We start from the raw sequence: 26,498 nt of genomic DNA, 5'->3' as shown, positions 1-26,498 counted from the left end.
TAACTAACCTAAGGACATCACACACATCCATGCCAGAGGCAGGATTCGAACCTGCGACCGTAGCAGTCTCGCGGTTCCGGACTGAGCGCCTAGAACCGCTAGACCACCGCGGCCGGCGAGGTGTCGAAACTCAGTGATGTGTTGATAATGGCGTCTTTGTCGCCTTAAAGCTGTTGACTAACATCAACTCACCATTCCAGTCCCAAAGGTGACCTGTGACCGTTATAGCGTGCGTATAGAGCAAATCTGATTTACATTCTCATAGTGACTCTACTGGCGCCAGTCTTATGCAACTGGAAAAGACATAATCTTTCAGATGTAGAAACACGCCTAACAACTTTAGTTTATGCCGTTTGATGTTGCGATTTTTTTCCGTCAGTGTATGTGACGACTCCAAGAGATGTAATCTGACGGATGGCTGATCAAGAATTCCTGTCACACAACGAAAGTGTGCTTCGAAATTCCGTCGCCGTTACGTGGCTTATCAGTCGACGGCTGTATCTGTGGCGATAAGATTATTCGCAGCCGTGGGTCCCCGAGCGCGCCGCGCCTATTCCCTGTGAGACATGGCTGCCGCACGGTCCTCGCTTCGATGCCTGGTGCTTGCACTCGCGCTGTCCGCCGCCGTGGGCAGTACCTTTTATCCAGCTGCCAGCGTCTGCGGTAAGCTGCTCGCGAAACTCATTGCTCGTAGCAGCCTTAGTTTTAGTTGTAACAGCAGATAAGTTGCACATTGCAGAAACAGATTCCACCGGTAGAGTTGGAGTATACCTATATCTATATCACAGGGTTACTCTGCAGTTCACACTTAAGTGACTGGCAGAGGGTTCATCGAACCATTTTCATACTACTTCTCTACCATTCTACTGTGGAATGGCGCGTAGGAAAAAGGAACACCTAAATCTTTCCTTTCGAGCTCTGATTTCTCTTATTTTATTGTGATTATCATTTGTCCCTACGTAGGTGGGTGTCAACAAATATTTTCGCATTCGGAAGAGAAGGTTGGTGATTGAAATTTCGTAAATAGATCTCGCCGCAAAGCCGGCCGCGGTGGCCGAGCGGTTCTAGGCCCTTCAGTCCGGAACCGCGCTGCTGCTACGGTCGCAGGTTCGAATCCTGCCTCGGGCATGGATGTGTGTGATGTCCTTTGGTTAGTTAGGTTAAAGTAGCTTTACGTCTAGGGGACTGATCACTCCAGATGTTAAGTCCCATAGTGCTTAGAGCCATTTGAACCATCTCGCCGCAAAGAAATCCGCTTTTGTTTTAGTGACTGCCACCCCAACTCGCGTATAATATGACACTCTCACCCCTATTGCGCGATAACACAAAACGAGCTGTCCTTTGCACTTTTTCGGTGTCCTCCGTCAATCCTACCTGGTGAGGATCCCACACCGCTCAGCAATGTTCCAGCAGAGGACGGACAAGTGTTATGTAGGCTGTCTCTTTAGTGGGTTTGTCGCATCTTCTAAGTGTTCTGCCAGCAAAGCACAGTCTTTGTTTCGCCTTCCCCACAATACTATCTGTGTGGTCTTTCCAATTTAAGTTGCTCGTAATTGTAGTTCCTAGGTATTTATTGGAATTGACAGCCGTTAGATTAGTGCGATTTATCGTATACCCAAAATTTATCGGATTTCTTTTAGTACCCATGTGCATGACCTCTCACTTTTCTTTGTTTAGTGCCAATTGCCACTTTTCGTGTCGGGAATATCGCAGAAAGTTGACAGCAGAGCCAGTCGGTACCGTCATGTGAGAGGCATCCGACACTGTAGCACACTGTAGCCTGATAAACAAAGCACGAGCATTCGGAGTATCTTTTCAGCTACATTATTTGCTAGAAGGATTGCTGACCGATAGAGCAGTGAGCTGGAAAATTCTCGCTCGATGCCTGACGAAGAGAGCTGGGACCGTTGTTGAAATACCGTGATATGAAATAATTTACATATGTTCATTTTAATTTCCATTTTTCGTAATTGAATGCCAATCGGTACAACATAAAACAGGTGTTTTGTCAATATTCACTGATTTATGAATAGGTCTTAAATGTTCGAGGAGGACTGTGGCTATATTTAAAATCGGTATATCAAATTGCGTTAGCAACAATTGAAATTTTAAGAATTATTTTATGTGTTGATGCTGTGAAGATAGCTGGAGTACTCTGTGACAATTTAAAATTTTCCCTCTTGAGGGTACATCTGAACCAGGAGCAAAGCACCCGACTGCAGCGTTTCTTTTTCTTCGTTTGCATTATTACCAACATCCCAAAAATAACGCCCAAGAAGCGCAGCGATGAAACCAGAGATGTTACCACTCATTGTAATAGGAGGGGAACAGGAGTCTACCCATGATCTAAGTAGTGAAGGGGGCAACTCTTATGAGCTTCATAGGAAGAGGTAGGGTAGAGGAAGGAAAGACAATTGCTTACAAACTAAAACTTGAAGGTATTGAAAATTGGATTTATTACTCACCAAATATACTAATGGTTTTACTTCTTAATCCTATCTAATAGCTCAAACATTATTAATGAGAGAATATAATTCATTGGAAATTTGTAGTTACTATTTTTGTGTCGATGTGCTAACGTTCAAATTACATGCGAACACATTTTATATTCACATTCTCTCTATTCCTTGACATTGAACACCGTGAAATGAAGTTACAACAGTAGAGGCAGCTTGTAGAGCCTAGAACAATCTGAGTTATTCGTTTGCAAGAATAACGGCGAAATATTTTTGGTGTTTCAAGACAAACTGCTCTGCGTACACTCCACTAGTCAGTCTCCAGTACATGCTCTGACTTTCAAAATTATACTGAAATGATACGTCTCTGTGTAGGGGGACAAGATGCGACTACAGGGTGGTTACAGTTAAACTTTCGCTACTTGACAGGGCCACCATAAAAACGAGTAAACGCAGGTCAGTGAAACTTGTGCAAACATACACTACGTGATCAAAGGTATCCGGACACCCCCAAAAACATACGATTTTCGTATTAGGTGCATTGTGCTGCCACCTAGTGCCAGGTACCCCATATCAGCGACCTCAGTAGTCATTACACATCTTGAGAGAGCAGAATGGGGCGCTGCACGGAACTCACGGAGTTCGAATGTGGTCAGGTGATTGGGTGCCACTTGTGTCATTCGTCTGTACGCGAGATTTCCACACTCCTAAACATCCCTAGGTCCAGTGTTTCCTATGTGATAGTGAAGTGGAAACGTGAAGGGACACGTACAGCACAAAAGCGTACAGGCCGACCTCGTCTGCTGAGTATCCGAGACCGTCGACAGTTGAAGGTCGTAATGTGTAATAGGCAGACATCTATCCAGACCATCACACAGGAATTCCAAACTGCATCAGGATCCGCTGTAAGTACTGCGACAGTTAGGCGGGAGGTGAGAAAACTTGGATTTCATGGTCGAGCGGCTACTCATAAGCCACACATCACGCCGGTAAATGCCAAACGACGCCTCGCTTGGTGTAAGGAGCGTAGACATTGGACGATTGAACAGTGGAAAAACGTTGTGCGGAGTGACAAATCATGGTACATAATGTGGCGATCCGATGGCAGGGTGTGGGTATGGCGAATTCCTGGTGAACGTCATCTGCCAGCGTGTGTAGTGCCAACAGTAAAATTACGAGTCGGTGGTGTTATGGTGTGGTCGTGTTCTTCATGGAGAAGGCTTGCACCCCTTGTTTTGCGTGGCATTATCACAGTACAGGCCTACACTGATGTTTTAAGCACCTTCTTGCTTCCCACTGTTGAAGAGCAATTCGGGGATAGTGATTGCCTCTTTCAACACGATCGAGCACCTGTTCATAATGTACGGCTGTGATGGAGAGGTTACACAGCAATAACATCCCTGTAATGGACTGGCCTGCACAGAGCCCTGACCTGAATCCTATAGAACACCTTTCGGATTTTTTGGAACGCCGACTTCATGCCAGGCCTTACCGACCGACATCGATACCTCTCCTCAGTGCAGCCATTCCCTAAGAAACCTTCCAGCACCTTATTGAACGTAGGACTGCGGGAGAGGAAGCTGTCATCAAGGCTAAGAGTGGGCTAACACCATATTAAATTCCAGCATTACCGATGGAGGGCGCCACGATACTGTGTCATTTTCAGCCAGGTGTCCGGATACTTTTGGTCATAGAGTGTATGTAAGGACGAGCGGAATAGAAATGACGAATAAAGCGCTGAAAGAATTTTAATTTTGCCGTGAGAGTGTAAGATTTGTTAGTTGCGTACCGTGTTTACCTTCCAGGTTACAGACGTTGCTCACTGTGACAACCATCTACGTCCACGACAACCTGGAACCGCACAATTGTTCGCAGCACTTTTCGAGCGGTGGATCATGGCATGTTCAACTGTTGTGACACAGCACGTGCACTGATTGAAGACCGCACATTAGGTGCAGCATTCTAAGCCTGGCAACAATACCTTCTCCAACAATTTGTAGCGCAACTGGCCGTCGCCCGCTCCCAGGAGGAATTCCAAAATCGCCAGCCAATTCGAAGTTCCAAATGGTGTTCAGCAACCCGGGTATGGAAAGAGGGCCTCTCCGTATTCGTTTATGGCGTCGACACCCGCGAAGAGCAGCACCGCTGTTGCTATTGTTTTGATAAAACAGCTTTACGAGTGAAGTACTGCTCACCTTGTTCAGTCCCATATTAACCATCTGCAACTGCAATGCACTCTACATCTACATCTACATGGTTACTCTGCAATTCCCACTTAAATGCCTGGCAGACGGTTCATCGAACCATCTTCATACTACTTCTCTACCATTCCACTGTCGAATGGCGCGTAGGAAAAAGGAACACCTAAATCTTTCCGTTCGAGCTCTGATTTCTCTTATTTTATTATGATGACCATTCCTCCCTACGTAGGTGGGTGTCAACAAAATATTTTCGCATTCGGAAGAGAAAGTTGGTGATTGAAATATCGTAAATAGATTCTCGCCTCAAAGAAAACCGCTTTTGTTTCAGTGACTGCCACCCCAACTCACGTATCGTATCAGTGGCACTCTCACCACTATTGCGCGATAACACGAAACGAGCTGCCCTTCTTTGCACTTTTTCGATGTCCTCCGTCAATCCTACCTTGTAAGGATCCCACTCTTTAGTGGGTTTGTCGCATCTTCTAAGTGTTCTGCCAACAATGCGCACTCTTTGTTTCGCCTTCCCCACAATATTATCTGTGTGATCTTTCCTGTTTAAGTTGCTCGTAATTGTAATTCCTAGCTATTCAGTCAAATTGACAGCTCTTAGATTTATGCGATTTATCGTATACCCAAAATTTATCGGATTTCTTTTAGTACCCATGTGGATGACCTCGCACTTTTCTTTGTTTAGTGCCAATTGCCACTTTTTGCACCATACAGAAATTCTCTCTAGATCATTTTGCAATTTGAATTGTTCGTCCGATGATTTTACAAGACGGTAAATTACAGCGTCATCTGAAAACAATCTAAGGGGCTGCTCAGATTATCACCTAGATCATTTATGTAAATCAGGAACAGCAGAAACTACCTTGCGGAACGCCATATATTACTTCTGTTCTACTCGATGATTTACCGTCTATCACTATGATCTGTGACCTCTCTGAGAGGAAATCACAAATCCAGTCACACAACTGAGACGATACTCCATACGAACGAAATTTGATTAATAGTCGCTTGTGAGGAACGGTATCAAAAGCCTTCTGGAAATCTAGGAATATGGAATCGATCTGAGATCCCTTGTCGACAGCACTCATTACTTCATGGGAATAAAAAGCTCACCGTGTTCCACAATAACGATATTTTCTGAATCCGTGTTGGTTACGTATCAATAAGTCATTTTCTTCAAGGTGATTCATAATGTTCGAGTACAATATATCCTCAAAAATCCTACTGCAAATTGAGGTCAGTGGTATGGGTCTGTAATTAAATGGGTTACTCCTATTCCCTTTCTTGAATATTGGTGTGACCTGTGGTACTTTCCAGTCTTTAGGAACAGACCTTTCGTCAAGTGAGCGGTTGTATATGATTGCTAAGAAAGGCGCTATTGTGTCTGTGTACTCTAAAATGAACCTGATTAGTATACCATCTGGACCGGAAGACTTGTCTTACTTAAGTGATTTGAGTTGTTTCGCAACACCTTAGATATCGACTTTTATGTCACTCATGCTAACAGGTGTTCTGGTTTCGAATTCTGGAATATTTACTTCATCTTCTTTCGTGAAGGAATTACGGAAAACTGTATTTAGTAACTCAGCTTTAGTGGCACCATCTTCGGTAACATTTCCATCGCTATCGCGCAGTGACGGTATTGACTCTTTTTTGCCACTGGTGTATTTTACATACGACCAGAATCTCTTTGGGTTTTCTACCATATTTTGAGACAATATTTTATTGTGTAAACTATTAAAAGCATCTCGCATTGACGTCCGCACTAAATTTCGAGCTTCCGTGAAACTTACCCAGTCTTGGGGATTTTGCGTTCTTCTGAATTTGACATGCTTTTTTCGTTGCTTCTGCAATAGTGTTCTAAAGTGTTTTGTGGACGATGGTGGATCAGTCCCGTCTCTTATTAACGTATGCGGTATGAATCTACCTATTGCTGTCGATACCGTATCTTTGAATTTAAGCCATATCTGGTCCACACTCATATAATTAGCTTGGAAGGACTGGAGACACTCTTAGGAAGGCATCAAGCGAATTTTTATCTGCTGTTTTGAATAGATATATTTTGCGTTTATTTTTAGTGGTTTTGGTTGATATGGTTTTGCGTCTCGCTACAATGACCTTGTTTTCACTAATCCCTTTATCCGTCATGACGCTCTCTACTAGATCAGGATTCTTTGTGGCTAAAAGGTCAAGTGTGTTTTCGCAACCATTTACAATTCGTATGGGCTCATGAACTAATCTTTCAAAGTAATTCTCAGAGAAAGCATTTAGTACAATTTCGGAAGACGTTTTCCGTCTACCACCTGCTTTGAACATGTATTTTCACAAACAAATCGATGGTAGATTGAAGTCTCCACCAATTATAACTGTATGAGTGGGGTACTTATTTGTAATGAGATTCTAGTTTTCTTTGAAGAGTTCAGCTATTTTATCATCTGAGGCGGAGGGTTGGTAGAAGGAGCCAATTATTATTTTGGTACGACTGTTGAGTATAATCTATGCCCACAGTCATTCGCAGGACTATCCGTTTCAACTTCACTACACGATATACTACTACCAACAGACACAAACACACCACCACCTACTTTATTTAATGTATCCTTTCTGAACACAGTTTGTGCCGCTGTGAAAATTTCGGCAGAATTTACCTCCAGCTTTAGCCAGCTTTGTGTTCCTATAACGATTTCAGCTTCAGTCCCTTCTAACAGCGCTTGAAGCTCTGGTACTTTTCCAACACAGCTTCGACAATTTGCAACTACAATACCGATTGTTACTTGGTCGAGTCTCGTCGTTTCTATGCCCTGTACCCTTTGAGACTGGAGCCCTTTTTGATCTTTCCCAAAACTGTCTAACCTAAAAAACCGCCCAGTCCACGCCACACAGCCCCTGCTACCCGTGTAGCCGCCTCTTGTGTATAGTGGACACCTGATCTGTTTAGCAGAACCCGAAACCCCACCACCCTATGGCTCAAGCCGAGGAATTGGCAGTCTACACGGTTGCAGAACCGTCTGAGCCTCTGATTCAGACCCTCCACTCGGCTCTGTACCAAAGGTCAGCAATCGGTCCTGTCGAGGATTCTGCAGATGGTGAGTTCTGCCTTCATCTCGCTAGCAAGTCTGGCAGTCTTCACCAACTCAGATAGCCGCCGGAAACCAGAGAGAATCTCTTCCGATCCATAGTGACACACGTCATTAATGCCAACATGAGCCACCACCTGCAGCAAGATGCACCCTATACACTTCATGGCAACCGGAAGGACCCTTTCCACATCTTGGATGACTCCCCCAGGTATTAACACGGAGTGCACGTTGGCTTTCTTCCCGTCCTTAGCTGCCATATCCCTAAGGGGCTCACTGCCCGCCTAACATTGGAGTTCCCAATGACAAGCAATCCCATCCTCTGCGCTTGTCCGGACCTCTCAGGAAGACCGGCCACTGCCGCAACAGGCGGGGCCGCCCTTGTTGGCTCAGAAGTACTTTCAGCAGTGAGCAGTTCTCAAACCTGTTACAGAGGCGTAAGGGTAAAGCCTTGCGGCCAGCACCAAGTTTCGCCTTTCGCCCAGGGATTCGCGACCCCACCACGGTTCGCCAATCACCCTCAGGCAAGTGTCGACCGGCAGGGACGTCCGAATCTGAGGGCGCAGTGGCATCAGAGATCCCAGGCGATGCTACAGGTTCCAGAGGCGCCAAAGCGCTCGCCTCGGGTGTCCCAATGTCACCGCGGCCCAGGGCAACAGCCTGGTGCCTGTCGACCACGGCAAACAGAGCTTCCAGCTGTTTACGGACGGTGGCAAATTCCCCCTCAATCTGTACTCAACAGGCGCAATCCCTATCCATCCCCAACAGTGTTTTTTTCTCTCTTTTATCTCACAAGCCGTTAAAAACAAACAGATAAATGACGACTACGCGAATTGGCACTGTACGGGTACTAAAACGCGATGCTACAACTCTCAAATACTATAATACGCGCGAAATTTGTGAATTAAACTATGCAAGTACCCAAAAACACGCAAAGAAATTAAGAATTAAACTGTAAACAAATAAGTGAGCTAAGAGTACGACTTGCTACTAGCTGCTGCTTATCCAACGGCGGCAGGGGGCTCACTCTCTCTGATGCTTGTGTGTCAGCCCTACTTCGCTGTACCACTACTGGCGCCTAGCGGCAAGGCATAACATTAACTCTACTAATAACGCAAATCCTGCAGCCCACAGTCTGAACATCGTTCCAACAATAAAGTTCGGTACACATACAAAACGGTACTGCGTCTGCACTGGCTGAAGTAGCGCAAATTTAATTATAACCCTCCCACCCCCCTACCCATACGTAATTAATTTTTCAGAGAGAGAAAGGGGCAGCTATCCTTGCTTGCTGCACGATGGATATTCTCTTGGAGAGGAAAGTTATCTGGTACTGACTAGTGGAGTGGAACAGGGAAGGGCGGTATCAGTTCGTGGTAACGGAAGTATTCTTCGCCACACTCCATTATCTGGCTTGAGGAGTATTGATGTCAGACTTTCTCACACACAGCAGTGTATTCTGAGCGGTACAACTGCAGATGTAAAACAGCAGGGATACGCCAGTTAGTCAGTTTGTAACGAAGTACCCTGTACACAGCCTCACTGAATTTTCAGATGCCCCATCTGAACACTGTATTTAGAATGCGAATCTCTGAGTAGGGCAGTGTTCGTCACGAAACACGTGTTCGTACGATTCGCGGTCCACAGCCGTATTTTATAATAATATGTTAGCAAGCAGCAGTAGAATCCACACATGTCAAGTATCGTTAAAAGCTTCTTAAGAGGGTTTTTTTCCCTCCTCAGTAACAAAGAAAAATACTTTCATAGACAGTAATATTTTAAAATGAGCTTAATATTAATTGACGCTGGTTAATTCAACCTTGAGCTAAGTACAGATTTACCGCTTACGTACCGAGCGAGGTGGCGCAGTGGTTAGCACACTGGACTCGCATTCGGGAGGACGACGGTTCAATCCCGTCTCCGGCCATCCTGATTTAGGTTTTCCGTGATTTCCCTAAATCGTTTCAGGTAAATGCCGGGATGGTTCCTTTGAAAGGGCACGGCCGATATCCTTCCCAATCCTTCCCTAACCCGAGCTAGCACTCCGTCTCTAATGACCTCGTTGTCGACGGGACGTTAAACACTAACCACCACCACCGCTTACGTGAAGGGCTATGTGGTGTGTAACGTAGGCCACTGGGGGAGGGGACTTAATAGAAGTGAGAGGGGGGGGGGTTAATAGACGTGAGAGGGAGAATATTTCATTGTTTCTCTTCCAGTGCTGACAACTGACGAGAGTGCGCAACGAGCACTGGACAGCTGCTCATGGAATGAGAAACGGAAGTAACAGGGATTCCTGAATGGTCGTTTAGAGGTGTTCATCTTCAAATGCAGTACATGTTTGTAGCTAGTAATATTGACACGTAGAAGACGGTGTGATTAACGAAGGTTAATTCAGCACTTGCACGTACAAGAGCGCGGAGCGAACTGCCTCCGGCCAGAACACATACTGTTTATATACAGCTACAGAACATTCCAGTACAATGATGCTTGACATTTGTGGATACTTCTAGAATGTACTAGAACCGAATATAGAAATTAAAATTGTACAGTCCAGGTGGGTTTTGAACTCATGACCTGCCATGCAAAAGTTTAGTACCATAACCACGGCACCACGGTGCTACTCAGGTTCTGCTGCGACTATATCAACTGAAATTAAGGCTGTTGTAATATAATGCAATGAGTAAACAAAAACTGACATTCAAAACATTTATAGACATTTGTGATCGTGTCTCATATTACAATTACTGTCAGTAATTAATACAACATGCTAAATTATGTAGGTTACCACTTAATAGTAAGATCGGTAGAGGAAGGTGTGGTAAAGTGGTCGGGACAGGGAAAGTGGTCACTGCATATTGTTTGCCTTGAACAGCGCTACTCCCAGCCGAGAAGTGGCCAGACAATTTCTTATTCATATCGCTATTGTTGTCCGACTGACAGTGGAAACTTGTTCTGTCAATTTTTACTAAAACAGTTCTGTTTTTGAGTCACCTGATGCAATATAAGTCATTTGTATTATTATCGTTACCTCACTTGTATGCAGAATAATAGTTTTTACGGTATCAATGTTTAAACATCTTTTGGCCTACACATGTAGTTCCGTGTTACTTATTTCAGTCTGTTAGCTTCTCCCATGGATTACTGATGCCGACAAGACGTCCGATCAGGAAAAATGGCCACACTACTCGTCGGGAAAAGTGGCAAAGTTGTTCATCTCAATAAGAGTTATTTACTTCCAAAAACACGCATAGTACAACCCTTTGGTATAGAAAGCTATCATCCGCCGCTTTATCCGTTTGTGAAAAGTTTGAATTAATTAAGTTATATTATTCAAATCGTCTCTGTTTTGTTATATTTGGCCCAACTCAAAATTCCGATTCAAAACGGTGTTGTGCAGTTGCTTGGTATTCTTTCAGGTAATAGAGCGTGAAGATGACTAGAAAATGTGCCAGCAAGTCAGAAAAACAAAAATGGGATCCTGTTGCGATGGCAATGGCCACAGTATCCGTTTCGGTATGAAAAACTGTTCGTTATGTAAGCCTTCAGAAAAATGCTTGGAGTTCCAATATACTATTTTCTTTTTCACTTAAAATATTTAGTGTAATACCTTATAATATATAGAATCAAAATGTGTAAGTGGTAAGCTTCTGTCAATAACCAAGGTTTGGCGAAAATTGAACTTCCGTCTGAATGGTTACTTCACAGCCCCTCCCCGTTTCCTACGCGGTGCGAGGTGTCGCTCTACAATATCAATATTGGCTTTCAGGCTAAGAAGTTTTGAAACCTCTGGACTAGGGGTCGATGCATGCCTGTGTAGACACGGTATCGAGTGTGAATTCTCAACAACCAGACTGGAACTTCAGCAGACAAAGGCTCGTGTTTGAGACCCATTCGCCTAAGTTGGTCGCTTCGCGCTATCGCTATCTCTCTTTTTCTGTGTGGCTCTGATACAGTCGATATTGCTCAAGCACTTATATTGACGAGCTGCTATGTTCTGGCTTAATCTACGGAGATAAGCGTGCTACGCATACTGAACACGTGATATGAAATTCGCAGCTTTAGCAAGTGGCATTGTCCCCGTTTCATAGCTTACAGTACACGTGAACCCAAGAAAGGATCAACAAGCCCTTTCGAATTACAATGCTGAGGCACTTTTATCGTTTACACTCTAGCATCTTGCTTGTAACTGAAGGTATCAACGAATTACTTCTTGCGAATCTCGGAGTTTTTGATAATAAACGAGCGCAGCTACCCCGTCTCTAATCCACAGGACAGTTGAGGTGTATCCATAATAAATCCAAAGGAATTTGATCAGACGCTCTGAGTCCAACGTGCAAGTTCGACTCGACATATCTCATCGTGGGCCATACCGGTGCGTTATATACAGGATGATTCCTTGATGATGTTACAGACTTTCAGGGATGATGGGGAGGGGTAAATGTATTAGTTTGAGGTAAGGACCATGGTCCGGAAACGACCGAGTCGGAAGTTATAAGCAAAAATCCTTCTGATAGCTCTGGCAGTGGAATACATGTACCAGTACTGCTGTTCCTAAGACTGCAGGGTAGGCAACTTTCAGAGGTGCTTACAAGGACCAAGAGAATGCAAAAAATGTCTAGTAACCAAGAGCTCTAAAATGCATACATTAAGAGCTCTGAGCATTTGTTCATTTTCGATACTGTGAACACATCTCTTCTACTGCAAGCTCTTTGGTTCCCGTATTTTTAGAGAAGATAATATGGACCAAAGAAGAAAAAAAGTGTAGTAAACATGGGTTCTAAAATGCAAACCTTAAGAACTTGTTCAATAGAAGAGATTATTACACAGCAGCGAAGACGAACAAGTGCTTGTCGCTCTTAACATATGCGTTTTAGAACCCATGTTTATCAGACTTTTCTTATTGCTTTGGTCCATACTACCACCTCTGAGAATTGCCTATCTTGCAACCTTAGCACCGACATTAAAGGTACATGTATTCCGCTATCAGAGTATCAGAACGATTTTCGCTTATAGCTTTCGATTCGGCCGTTTCTGCACCACAGTCCCTTGCCTCCACTTGATTCATTTAGCCTTCTACATAATCACTGAAAGTTTGTAACTTTGTCACGGAATCATCATGCAGAGCACAACTAAATGTGCCAGTACGCAACCGCGCATATACTACATACTCTGATGTCTGTCAAGGGGAACATCTTGACGCCGGCCGCTGTGGCCGAGCGGTTCTAGGCGCTTCAGTCCGGAACCGCGCTGCTGCTGCGATCGCAGGTTGGAATCCTGCCTCGGCCACGGATGTGTGTGATGTCATTAGGTTAGTTGGGTTTAAGTTGTTCCAAGTCTAGGGGACTGATGACTTCAGATGTAAAGTCCCATAGTTCTTGCAGCCATTTTTTTGACATCTTTACGCAATCATGCTAGATGATGCGGTGGAAACCAAAGGTACTTCTGCCCATTGAGCTTATGTGCAGCCGGCGGAACCCGTGCAGAGAATGGGGAAGGATTTTAGCTTTTTCTGTATTGGGGATCATTAACTTCAAATGGTTCAAATGGCTCTGAGCACTATGGGACTTAACATCTGTGGTCATCAGTCCCGTAGAACTTAGAACTACTTAAACCTAACTAACCTAAGGACATCAGACACATCCGTGCCCGAGGCAGGATTCGAACCTGCGACCGTAGCAGTCGCGCGGTTCCGGACCGAGCGCCTAGAACCGCTAGACCACCGCGGCCGGCGGGATCATTAACTACGGAATCAGCATACGTAGCTGTAATTTTTGGTTCGGTCCTTCACACTTTGCGAAATGTTAATGTTGCTCGAATGATTTCCGTCGCTAATCGCGAAGTGCTTAGTGCACTCGCTGACGATACTCAGAGGTTAGGCGTTTTACATTGTTTAGCAAATCCTCTGTATATTAATGGATAAAGTCATAAATTTCAAATTTAATTGACCACGGCCCCTTTGTCATTTCACGCGAGAAGATAACTACGAATCCTCATAAGTTGTTGTCCAATAAATTACTTCTGTACTTGGTACGTATATCAAAGAAATTCAATGTGTAGCTTACTATTATCATTTCAACCTAAACGGTGAAAATAGTTTTTGTTGTCCCCTATAGATCCACTAAACCAGTTTCTAAGAATCTTTAAACATTCCTATCTGACCTGCGCCACATGTCCCGTCGGCCTTTCGTTAATTATCGTTTCTGTCACGATTAGTTTCCCACTCCAGTTTCGTGACCCGTTAATTTGTCCTCCCGACTCTTCTAGCCACTCCTAACATGCACTTCTCCACTGATTCTCTAACAAAGCTAAGATTCTGAGCGGTTTGCAAATTAGAAGTCGATATCTCACTGTCGAAAGTCAAAACTAATATCGCCCACCAACTGTAAGGCCATGGTCGACTAAGTGTCCAATCTTTGTCAGACTAGACCTCTAAGTATTGGGTTGGTGCATAAGTTCGTAGCGTTTTTCCGTAAGTTTAATAAACACAACAGATACGCATAACAGAGACTTTAGTCATCATTAATATATTCTTCTTCCCTCTTTACAACACTCTGCCAACACTGGAGTAACTTTTAGATTCTGTGACTGTAGAAATCACGTGGTTTTGAGGCGAAGAACTTATCGAGCCATGCTTGGAGACCATTCTCATCCAGAAAAGATGCTCTTTGAAGGTTGCTCGTTAGAGAGCGGAAAATGTGTACATATGAGGGCTCAAATCAGGTGAACAAGGTGGGTGGGGAATGACTTCCCAACTGTTGTATACGAGGTGTGGCTAGAAAAAAACCGGACTAGTATTGGTGAAACAATAAAACGAATGCAATAAGGCTGAAAGTCGCGTGGCCTGTCACGTGACTCTCACTCCGCCTACTGCTCGAGTTTCATCTGCCTCCTGCACTCAGTCTGCCCGTGGCGTGTGTTTTAAGTAGTTGACGTTTTGTCTGTGCGTCGGAAAATGTTGAGTGTACAGAAAGAACAGCGTGTTAACATCAAATTTTGTTTCAAACTAGGAAAATCTGCAAGTGAAACGTTTGTAATGTTACAACAAGTGTACGGCGATGATTGTTTATCGCGAACATAAGAATTTGAGTGGTTTAAACGATTTAAAGATGGCCGCGAAGACACCAGTGATGACACTCGCACTGGCAGACCATTGTCAGCAAAAACTGATGCAAACATTGAAAAAATCGGTAAACTTGTTCGACAAGATCGCCGTTTAACAATCAGAGCAGTGTCTGAGTTAACAGGAGTTGACAAGGAAAGTGTTAGGCAGATTCTTCATGAAAGTTTCAACATGAACAAAGTGTGTTCAAAAATGGTTCCAAAGTGTCTCACAATTGAACAGAAGGAACGCCGAAGAATGATTTGTTCTGACATCCTGGAAAACATTGAAAGTGATCCCACCTTCTTACAAAATGTTATTACTTGCGATGAATCGTGGTTTTTTACTTACGATCCCGAAACTAAACGCCAATCGATGCATTGGAAAACTCCTGGTTCTCCACGACAAAAAAAAGCACGAATGTCAAAATCGAAATTCAAGACAATGATGATTGTTTTTTTTGACATCAAAGGGATTGTGCACATTGATTGGGTACCAGAGGGACAAACAGTGAATCAGCATTACTTCATTAGCGTCCTGGCTACCCTACGTGAGCGAGTACGGAGAAAACGGAATGATTCGTGGAGAAAAAAGTCATGGATCCTTCACCAAGACAATGCCCCAGCTCACAGTGCGTTGTCAGTGAAGACGTTTTTGGCAAAACACAACATTCCCATCTTAGATCATCCACCCTACTCACCTGATTTGGCCCCCTGTGACTTTTTTCTTTTCCCTAAAGTCAAGTCAGCTTTGAAAGGAACCAGATTTGAGACTGTTGAAGCAGTAAAAGAAAAAGCGACGGAAGTAATGTATGGACTTACCGAAAATGATCTGCAGCATTGCTATGAACAGCGGAAAATTCGTATGGAGCGGTGTAGAGACCGAGGAGGAGAGTACATTGAAGGAGATAACATGAAATTGTAAATAATTGTAAATAAATGTTTTTTCCAGCATCAGTCCGGTTTTTTTCTAGCCGCACCTCGTAGAGTTTTTTTTGTCAATGTAGCAGAATGCGGGCGAGCGTTATTGTGGAGTAGCATCACTTCACGCAGTCTTCTTGGTCGTTGTCCGTGGACTGCGCCTGCAAGACGTCTCAGTTGTAGACAATAAATGTCAGCAGTGGTGGTTACACCTAGGGCAAGCAATTCGCAGAACACCAAAACGTCGCTGTTCCGCCAGGTATCTCTTGTGGATGCTCACAGGTCTTTGTAAGAGTTGCTGCCTTGCTTGGGCTCAACCATTCCTTTCTTTTCCTTATGTTAGCGTAAACACACATTTCTCGTCACCAGTTACGGTACGGGATAAGCGTTGTCGGTGTTCTACACAAGACAGTTAGGACGAGGAAGCACAGATGCACACATAGCCACCCGCTGAGTTTTGTGATTTTGGCTTAGAGCACGCAGTACCCGTACACCCAATTTTTGAGCCTTCCCCACTGATTGCAAATGTCGCACGATGGTGGAATGATCTGTGGTGTCACCGCCAGACGCCACACTTGCTAGGTGGTAGCTTTAAATCGGCCGCGGTCCATTAGTACATGTCGGACCCGCGTGTCGCCACTGTCAGTGATCGCAGACCGAGCGCCACCACACGGCAGGTCTCGAGAGACGTACTAGCACTCGCCCCAGTTGTACGGACGACGTAGCTTGCGATGCACACTGACGAAGCCTCGCTCATTTGCAGAGCAGGTAGTTAGGATAGCCTTCAGCTAAGTCAATGGCTACTACCTAGCAAGGCGCCATTAGCAGTATATTGCCTGAATCTACAGAGTCTCACTTGTATCATCAAGAACGCTGTATACAAATGATGGATTAAAGTTAAGTATTCCAGAAGCTACGTACTTTTCTTTATAGCATTCATTACGTATCCTGTTTCAGACCTATCTCTAGCCTGTGTGAGTTAACGCGTGCCTTTCGGCTTCCTCTCATTGTGTCTAGGCTGTCTTGTCTAGACACAACATGATCACATTCGCAAGTTGGGAAGTACAATGACCTGGGTGAATATCTGAGCAGTTCTCTTAGGTTGCCCGCAGCTCGTGGTCGTGCGGTAGCGTTCTCGCTTCCCACACCAGGGTTCCCGGGTTCGATTCCTGGCGGGGTCAGGGATTTTCTCTGCCTCGTGATGGCTGGGTGTTGTGTGATGTCCTTAGGTTAGTTAGGTTTAAGTAGTTCTAAGTTCTAGGGTACTGATGACCATAGATGTTAAGTCCCATAGTGCTCAGAGCCATTTGAACCATTTTTTCTCTTAGGTTGCTCGCAGATGATGCTGTAATTTACCGTCTAGTAAGGTCATCCGAAGACCAGTATCAGTTGCAAAGCGATTTAGAAAAGATTGCTGTATGGTGTGGCAGGTGGCAGTTGACGCTAAATAACGAAAAGTGTGAGGTGATCCACATGAGTTCCAAAAGAAATCCGTTGGAATTCGATTACTCGATAAATAGTACAATTCTCAAGGCTGTCAATTCAACTAAGTACCTGGCTGTTAAAATTACGAATAACTTCAGTTGGAAAGACCACATAGATAATATTGTGGGGAAGGCGAGCCAAAGGTTGCGTTTCATTGGCAGGACACTTAGAAGATGCAACAAGTCCACTAAAGAGACAGCTTACACTACAGTCGTTCGTCCTCTGTTAGAATATTGCTGCGCGGTGTGGGATCCTTACCAGGTGGGATTGGCGGAGGACATCGAAAGGGTGCAAAAAAGGGCAGCTCGTTTTGTATTATCACGTAGTAGGGGAGAGAGTGTGGCAGATATGATACGCGAATTGGGATGGAAGTCATTACAGCAAAGACGTTTTTCGTCGCGGCGAGATCTATTTACGAAATTTCAGTCACCAACTTTCTCTTCCGAATGCGAAAATATTTTGTTGAGCCCAACCTACATAGGTAGGAATGATCATCAAAATAAAATAAGAGAAATCAGAGCTCGAACAGAAAGGTTTAGGTGTTCGTTTTTCCCGCGCGCTGTTCGGGAGTGGAATGGTAGAGAGATAGTATGATTGTGGTTCGATGACCCCTCTGCCAAGCACTTAAATGTGAATTGCAGAGTAATCATGTAGATGTAGATGTAGATCATTATGGATTAAATGCGTTTAAATGATCATCAAATCCTAAAGGTCTTCCTGAACGTGGAGAGTCAGTAATGTCAAAAAAGTATCCTCCTTAAAACGAGAAAACTATTTTCTTCCCGTGCTCTGTCCAGAGGCATTATCCCCATACACGGCGCAAATGTTTCTGGCTGCCTCCGCCGCTGTCACACCTCTGTTGAAATGAAACAATAATACGTCGGAAGTGTTCCACTTGGCACTCCATTCTCTAGCGTCCACAGCACCATTCACTATCTCCAAATGACAAAATTACAATATGTAAACTCAAATAGCAATAGTGAACTACAAATAAAATATGATAACCGATAAATGAACGCATAGCAACCGGAATACCAACATACAAAACGAAACCGCTACAGACTTATTTACCAACCTAGTACGTGTATCTCTCTATATCTGAATTATGTTTTTTTGTTTGTTATTAAACTGTAATACTACGACATGTAGAATATTATTTTAAGAGTGTTTCAGTAATGAATAAATTTCTACCACCACTGTTACTACTACTACCATTACTTGTCAACTTTCCTGTTCGCACACATCGGAAGTGTAGTTCTGTAGCCTCCAGTTTGTTTGCAAAAGCACTGCAGGCTAGTTAACTCTTCTGTTCATTTCATTCAAGCATAAACAGGATTAAAGCGAAACTATTTACTGGTTTATTCAACTTCGCGCCATCTAATACAGATTCCCAGCTATTCTGCATTCCACTACTTCACAACACTAAATTCCATTCGACAAGAACCTCTTCCGTTCAAACGTCCCCTTTGGAAAATTATACAGGATGTTACAAAAAGGTACGGCCAAACTTTCACGAAACATTCCTCACACACAAAGAAAATACGTTATGTGGACATGTGTCCGGAAACGCTTACTTTCCACGTTAGAGCTCATTTTATTACTTCTCTTCAAATAACATTAATCATGGAATGGAAACACACAGCAACAGAACGTACCAGCGCGACTTCAAACACTTTGTTACAGGAAATGTTCAAAATGTCCTCCGTTAGCGAGGACACATGCATCCACCCTCCGTCGCATAGAATCCCTGATGAACTGATGCAGCCCTGGAGAATGGCGTATTGTATCACAGCCGTCCACAATACGAGCACGAAGAGTCTACATTTGGTACCGGGGTTGCGTAGACAAGAGCTTTCAAATGCCCCCATAAATGAAAGTCAAGAGGGTTGAGGTCAGGAGAGCGTGGAGGCCATGGAATTGGTCAGCCTCTACCAATCCATCGGTCACCGAATCTGTTGTTGAGAAGCGTACGAACACTTCCACTGAAATGTGCAGGAGCTCCATCGTGCATGAACCACATGTTGTGTCGTACTTGTAAAGGCACATGTTCTAGCAGCACAGGTAGAGTATCGCGTATGAAATCATGATAACGTGCTCCATTGTGCGTAGGTGGACGAAACTAAAATGAGCTCTAACATGGAAATTAAGCGTTTCCGGACAGATGTCCACATGACATCTTTTATTTATTTGCGAGAGAGGAATGTTTCCTGAAAGTTTGGCCGTAGCTTTTTGTAACACCCTGTATATTACTGTGCTCGTAAACCTCTTACGTTATTTGATTTTCAAACAGCTGAGCAAAACTGAACATACTCAGACATTTCTCTCTTTACTTATTCTGATCAACACTAAACTGACACACAATATTTTTTTTAGCGCAACGAATTCGACTTTCAATAATCCCTACAAAGGAATGACCGTGACTAACAACAACCTATACCTTACATGAATCACTTACCTCACAAAAATCTTCGTTACTCGAACTACTGCAATACAGCGAGCGCCAATACTGCCAGCTAAATAAAGGATTCTAACTACTGAAGGCACTAACTACTGATAAGCATGATTACCAAATGAAAGATTTTGATGGAGAACAAACAATGTATTTACCTTAATTGTGTTCAAAAGTCATAATATAGGTATCAGTTCATGACATCCAGTCTTACAAATTTCCTTTTTCTGACGGACACACGTCTAGATCGTCCGCTCTCAAAACTCTGCCATCTCTCTGCCCACAACCACCACTGCTGGCGGCTCACCTCCAACTGCGCAACGCTACGCGCTGTTTACATTCAACTGCCCAACACTACACAAGCGAATATTCCAGCAATGAGTCCAACCAGCCACAGATTGCACACAGCACAGTCAGTGATTTTCATACAGAGCGCTACGTGGCGTTACCAACATAAAAATCTAAACAGCCTACTTACACCGTGAATTAATAAATTTAGTACTCACCTGCGTTCGACTTATTTAACGGTTTATCCATTGCTTCCTTGTCAGGTGCACGCTCGCATACTCACCTGTCTTCCACGACTATCAGCTCTGTACTGCAGCAGATTTTACGTCATTATGTGTAATTGGCGGTCAAATGAAAACGAGACAGATGGAGAAAAAGTAACTAAACTCATTGTTATTTCTAGAGTAATCTCCATAAGTGTTGATACATTTATCCCACTGCGAGAATAGATGGCCAATGTCTTCATGGAAAAATATTTGCGATTGCCTACGGAACCATGATTGTACCCAGGCAAGCAACTCTTCGTCCGAAGTAAATCCATCTCTTTTCTCAGGGCTCAAAAAATGAGTAAATCGCATGGGAAGATATCGGGACTGTACGGAAGATGTGTAAGGGCTTCCCAGCGAAACTTCTGCGTCGAAACAACAGGCACCCCAGCTCCTGGAAAGTCGTGGTGACTTTTTTCTTTGACTGCAAAACCCGCTGCTCATTGACACTCTGGAATACAGCACTCACAATTGACGCACATCGGTACGTGCACACTTCGCAATAATTGCAGTGCTTCGGCAAATCAAAACGTCCAGGATGTTGACGAACGGCATAATGCCTTTGATTGATAATGTTCGCCCACGTACTGCCAAGGTTGAATGTCCAGACACTCTGTGACCAAAATGGTACTGAAACGGAGGATGACAGACTAAAGGCCGAAATACTAAATGTGTTTCTCCAAAGCTGTTTCACAGAGGAAGACTGCACTGTAGTTCCTTCTCTAGATTGTCGCACAGATGACAAAATGGTAGATATCAAAATAAACGACAGAGGGATAGAAAAACAATTAAAATCGCCCAAAAGAGGAAAGGCCGCTGGACCTGATGGGATACCAGTTCGATTTTACACAAGAGTACGCGAAGGAACTTGCTCCCCTTCTTGCAGCGGTGTACCGCAGGTCTCTAGAAGAGAGTAACATTCCAAAAGATTGGAAAAGGGCACAGGTCATCGCTGTTTTCAAGAAGGGACGTCGAACAGATGTGCAGAACTATAGACCTATATCTCTAACGTCGATCAGTTGTAGAATTTTGGAACACGTATTATGTTCGAGTATAATGACTTTTCTGGAGACTAGAAATCTACTCTGTAGGAATCAGCGTGCGTTTCGAAGAAGACGATCGTGTGAATCCCAGCTCGCGCTATTCGTCCACGCGACTCAGAGGGCCTTAGACACGGGTTCCCAGGTAGATGCCGTGTTTCTTGACTTCCGAAAGGCGTTTGATACAGTTCCCCCCCCCCCTCCCCCCAGTCCTTTAATGAACAAAGTGAATGCATATGGACTATTAAACCAATTGTGTGATTGGATTGAAGAGTTACTAGATAACAGAACGCAGCATGTCATTCTCAATGGAGAGAAGTCTTCGGAAGCAAGAGTGATTTCAGGTGTGCCGCAGGGGAGTGTTGTAGGACCGTTGCTATACACAATATATATAAATGACCTTTTGGATATCATCGGAAGTTCACTGAGGCTTTTTACGGATGATGCTGTAGCATATCGAGAGGTTGTAACAATGGAAAATTGTACTGAAATGCAGGAGGATCTGCAACGAATTGACGCATGGTGCAGGGAATGGCAATTGAATCTCAATGTAGACAAGTATGATGTGCTGCGAATACATAGAAAGAAAGATCCTTTATCATTTAGCTACAATATAGCAGGTCAGCAACTGCAAGCAGTTAATTCCATAAATTATCTGGGATTAGGCATTAGGAGTGATTTAAAATGGAATGATCATGTAAAGTTGATCGTCGGTAAAGCAGATGCTAGACTGAGATTCATTGGAAGAATCCGAAGGAAATGCAATCCGAATACAAAGCAAGTAGGTTACAGTACACTTGTTCGTCCACTGCTTGAATACTGCTCACCGATGTGGGATCCGTACCAGATAGAGTTGATAGAAGAGATAGAGAAGATCCAACTGAGAGCAGCGCGCTTCGTTACAGGATCATTTAGTAATCGCGAAAGCGTTACGAAGATGACAGATAAACTCCAGTGGAAGACTCTGCAGGAGGGACGCTCAGTAGCTCGGTACGGGCTTTTGTTGAAGCTTCGGGAACATACCTTCACCGAGGAGTCAAGCAGTATATTGCTCCCTCCTACGTATATCTCGGGAAGAGACCACGAGGATAAAATCAGAGAGATTAGAGCCCACACAGAGGCATACCGACAATCTTTCTTTCCACGAACAATACGAGACTGTGAAACGTCCCCTTTGAACAATTATACACGACTGTGCTTAAACTGACGCACAATATTTTTAGCGCAACGCAATCTGACTTTCAATAATCTCTACAAGAGAATGGCCCTGACTAACATTAACCTGTACTTTTCACAAATCACTTACCTCACAAAAATCTTGGTTACTCCCACTACTGCAATACAGCAAGCGCCACTACTGCCAGCTAAATAAAAGATTCAAACTATGGAAGGCACTAACTACTGATAGGGATAGTTAGCAAATGAAAGATATTAATAGAGAACAAACAATGTATTTACCTTGATATCATCATATATAAATATAGCAGTTCATGACAAATTTCAAAACTCCGCCATCTCTCTCCCCACATCCACCACTGCTGGCGGCACACCTCCAACTGCCCAACGCTACGCGCTGTTCACAGCCAGCTGCCTAACACTACAATGGCGAGTATTACAACAATGCAAAGCAGCCACAGACTGCACACAGCACAGCCAGTGATTTTCATACAGAGGTGGCGTTACCAATAAAAAAACCTAAACAGCCTACTTACATAGCCCCCATGCTCCCCACAAAAAAATTTTACAAATTGGTTTGGGCAGTGGCCAATACAGATTTGAAAATATTTTTCATAATTACAATAACAAAGAAATCAAATGCACACGCTTATTGATACAATGTTAGTCAAAAGCTAAAATTTTCTCACAGTCCATAAAGACAGTCCTGATCATTCATCACATTGCAGTGTTTTTCTCAAAGTCTGAGCAGTAAAAGAAAATGCACACAGAAGTAGTGGATTTCCATGCAGTCTTGAAGAAGTAGCGTTGTCCTTCCAACGGAAAGACAGTGCTGGCTCTTGACATGCTGACAGGTAATGGGCCACAACAGAGCAAACCCACAGCGGTGTCAGTCGAAGTTTTGAAGAGTATTGGTGGGTAGGTCATCACAGAGCAGACCCACTGTAGTCCTGGTAGAGATTACGGTATTGGTGGGCCACCAGAGGCGCAGACCCACTGCAGTCCTTGTGGAAATAATGGTATTGATGGATCATCAAAGAGGTAGACCCACTGTAGTCCTTGTAGAGATAATGGTACTGGTGGGTCATCAAAGATGCAGACCCACTGTAGTCCTTGTAGAAATGGCCAGCAGCCATCTGTTGTGACTGTGCAGGTGCACAATCACCATTGAAGAGTCTTGCGGATAATATAGCAAGTCCATAACCACCACTTGTGCACACACAAAGTTTTTGGAATTGTCCTTAGAACCAGCAATGCTGTTATCCAGTCCCTTGCTGAATTATTAACACATGTGCAAACACTAACAGTCCCTACTTCTCACATATTGTCCATATACTATGACCAACAGAAACGTGTGCAGTGAAATGTAGCTTACAAGTTAATAATATGATGAACTGGTGTCAATTACAATTTTATAACATAAGAATACAATTACAAAGGTACAAAATACATCATTAAAGAACATAACAATACAGATAACATTTGTGGTAATACAGGCTTTACAAAAGAATAAAAATATATACATCAGTGTTACAGGAATTATGACATGAGTACATACATGAAAGATCAGAGTAACTTTCGAAACATCAACTTCACCCATGAGCATTAAAACAAAACAAAACAAGTAATGTCTAAACATCTTTACAAAGTAAATGACATAGTATTAGAAAAATTCTACAACATAAATCTTATTACCTAAATACTTAAAGACAGGAAAAAGACAAATACACAATGGTACATACACACATAGCAAAATAATACAAAAGGAAAGGACAGGGTTTGTTTTACTGCAGTATTTTGCATGGAGATCTCCCTTTGTTCATCATTATTCCCAAAAAGTCCTATCTTTACCTCTTTTCTGTATTCTAACCATATTTCTTTCAAAATAAATATGGCTCATTGTACAATACTCATTTAGGCCCAAATCGTTTTCAGATAACTTTCAAAGCATTCTTTCCCTATTCTCCATAGTTAGGTTCTTATATAGTCTACCCCCTCTTAAGCTAACTTAAATCTACTGAGCTCAGATGCTAAACTAAGGGACGAGGCAGTGCAGCAGCACAAAACAATTAATACAAATAGCAATGAAAAAAATGGAAATTGTCAAAGCAAGCAGCAATATTACAACTAATATAAGGCAATGAGCAGCAAACAAGAAAAATAAATCTGGCTTAACAGAGTAACACAAATTAAAATTCAGTAGCACTATGCCTGGCAAACAGCAGCAGCAAGAAAAAAACTTATCTCTAAACATGACATAGCTCAAGCAGAAAAAATATTACACCAAAAATGGCCATGTCTAATACCTATGTCACATCTTATCACTAGAGTGATGCATCACAATAACTTACTCTACCAAAAAAAAATTACCAAGTAGTTGAAAAGAAAATTATGTATGCAGTTCCTGTTACTAGTCCCTTCTTATTGTTCTTTCCATTCCAAGAGCTCCTTTTTCGAAGAATGTGGATCATAAAGAAATTATTTAATAGATCTGTTGACAGAAAGTGTTCACATTAGCAAATGCATTTAATTTTATTTTATGAAACCAATGCTGCAAGACAGCTGGAAACCAGATATCAAATGAAATAAGCAATTACGCAAACCAAAGCATAAAAATATCATTCAATAGTCATGTGACATTTCATAAGTTAGTAGAAATTCTCTCAACTCTCGTAGAAAGACGCTTGTCAGAATCAGGTGTGCAGATGTAAAAATATTTCTCGTCATTTCATTAGGCATTTCTGTAAATATCATAAATTAAGAGCTCCACAGTGTCAACATATGTTTTCAAGTTCGACCGTGTCGTTTTTGCGATGCTCTCTACAAAGAAACGTCAATAGCGAGGATAATGGCCTCCCTTTTTTTTTACCTGTGCCGCTGAAAAGGGCTCGCAATAATGGCTTTTTTTCCAGGCGTCTGACACACCTGGCCGCTCAGCTGGGTGCCCACGACGCATTACGTGCAGGTGGTCACTGAACTTTCTTACCGAAATATTTATGACACCAGTTTCCGCTACAGTGACAGTCTCATATAAATATATTTCACAGGTCAAGAATTTGGGTTACAAATCTGTAGAAACAAAATCCTATAAATATAACAGCGTCCAAAAAATTTTCGCCAGCATTGTGATACATTCACGCATATACACACATTTCATAACTCTTAAAGTACGATTCTTGGTTTCCAACAACCTTTTTCACAAACCATAGTCCCTAACTTCTATTCATTATTCATATACATATAAACATGTAATCACATTCCTTATATAGCATCAGCTTATTGATCATAAACACACCTCAACAGCATAATACACATCGTCGTCATAAAAATAACATCATAACACCTCAGTCAAATCTCAAAAACGTCGTAGCTTTCTGCAATAATTTCAAAACCCTAAAACATATTCTCTGCTCATTTCGATAGTGTCATCTACCTCAAACGTACCTTAAAAATCATGATCTCATACCAAATACATCATTCAAAGCTCTCATAGTATCACAATGGTTCCGAAAAAATATGAACAATTTACAAAGTACAGACAAAATACAATTTCATAAGTGTGAAGGTATCCAACTGTGTAATTGCGTAAACATCTTTCACTGACGTAGTAAAAAAAATGTTTGTCTCTCAGTTAAATGATCTGATAGCTGTGTAATACTGTGTTGGAGAAATATGGTACCGATCTGTAAAGTTGTATAAGCAAATACCATATTAGCTAGGGCTCCTTGTGCTTGCCAAACACATGATACACAAAGTAAGTGTGTACCCCCCTGAGGATTAATGTAATTATACCCTCAGGTGTTACAGATTACAGCAATGGAATGAAATGTATCACGGAAAACTTTCTTTGCAATTCAAAAATTTTTTTAAAAATAAATGTTTTAAGTACAAAATTAATCACTGAAATGCGTGTCCTGTAGCGCTAAACTGTGCGGCTTGTTGTGAGATAATCTCTGTGGAAGTGTCGTAGTTATCGTCCTCCGAAAGCTAAGTTCCGCAGAAGTCAATGTGCTTACCTCATGATACACA

The 26,498-nt window shown here is 42.9% G+C and overlaps 1 protein-coding gene across 1 annotated transcript in view; it reads left to right on the top strand.

The window, feature by feature from the left end:
- Positions 1 to 510: 510 nt before the first annotated feature.
- The window catches only part of LOC126262866 (uncharacterized), a 91,033-nt gene continuing 65,045 nt past the window's right edge, over positions 511 to 26,498 (top strand). Inside the window, exon 1 of the mRNA XM_049959734.1 lies at positions 511 to 663. Within this exon, the coding sequence (XP_049815691.1) occupies positions 567 to 663 (97 nt within the window). The 5' untranslated portion in view covers positions 511 to 566. The remainder of the gene's footprint in view (positions 664 to 26,498) is intronic.

Source organism: Schistocerca nitens, chromosome 6 (genome assembly GCF_023898315.1).
Source record: "Schistocerca nitens isolate TAMUIC-IGC-003100 chromosome 6, iqSchNite1.1, whole genome shotgun sequence".
NCBI lineage: Eukaryota > Metazoa > Arthropoda > Insecta > Orthoptera > Acrididae > Schistocerca > Schistocerca nitens.
This window is presented reverse-complemented; position numbering and strand designations above follow the sequence as displayed.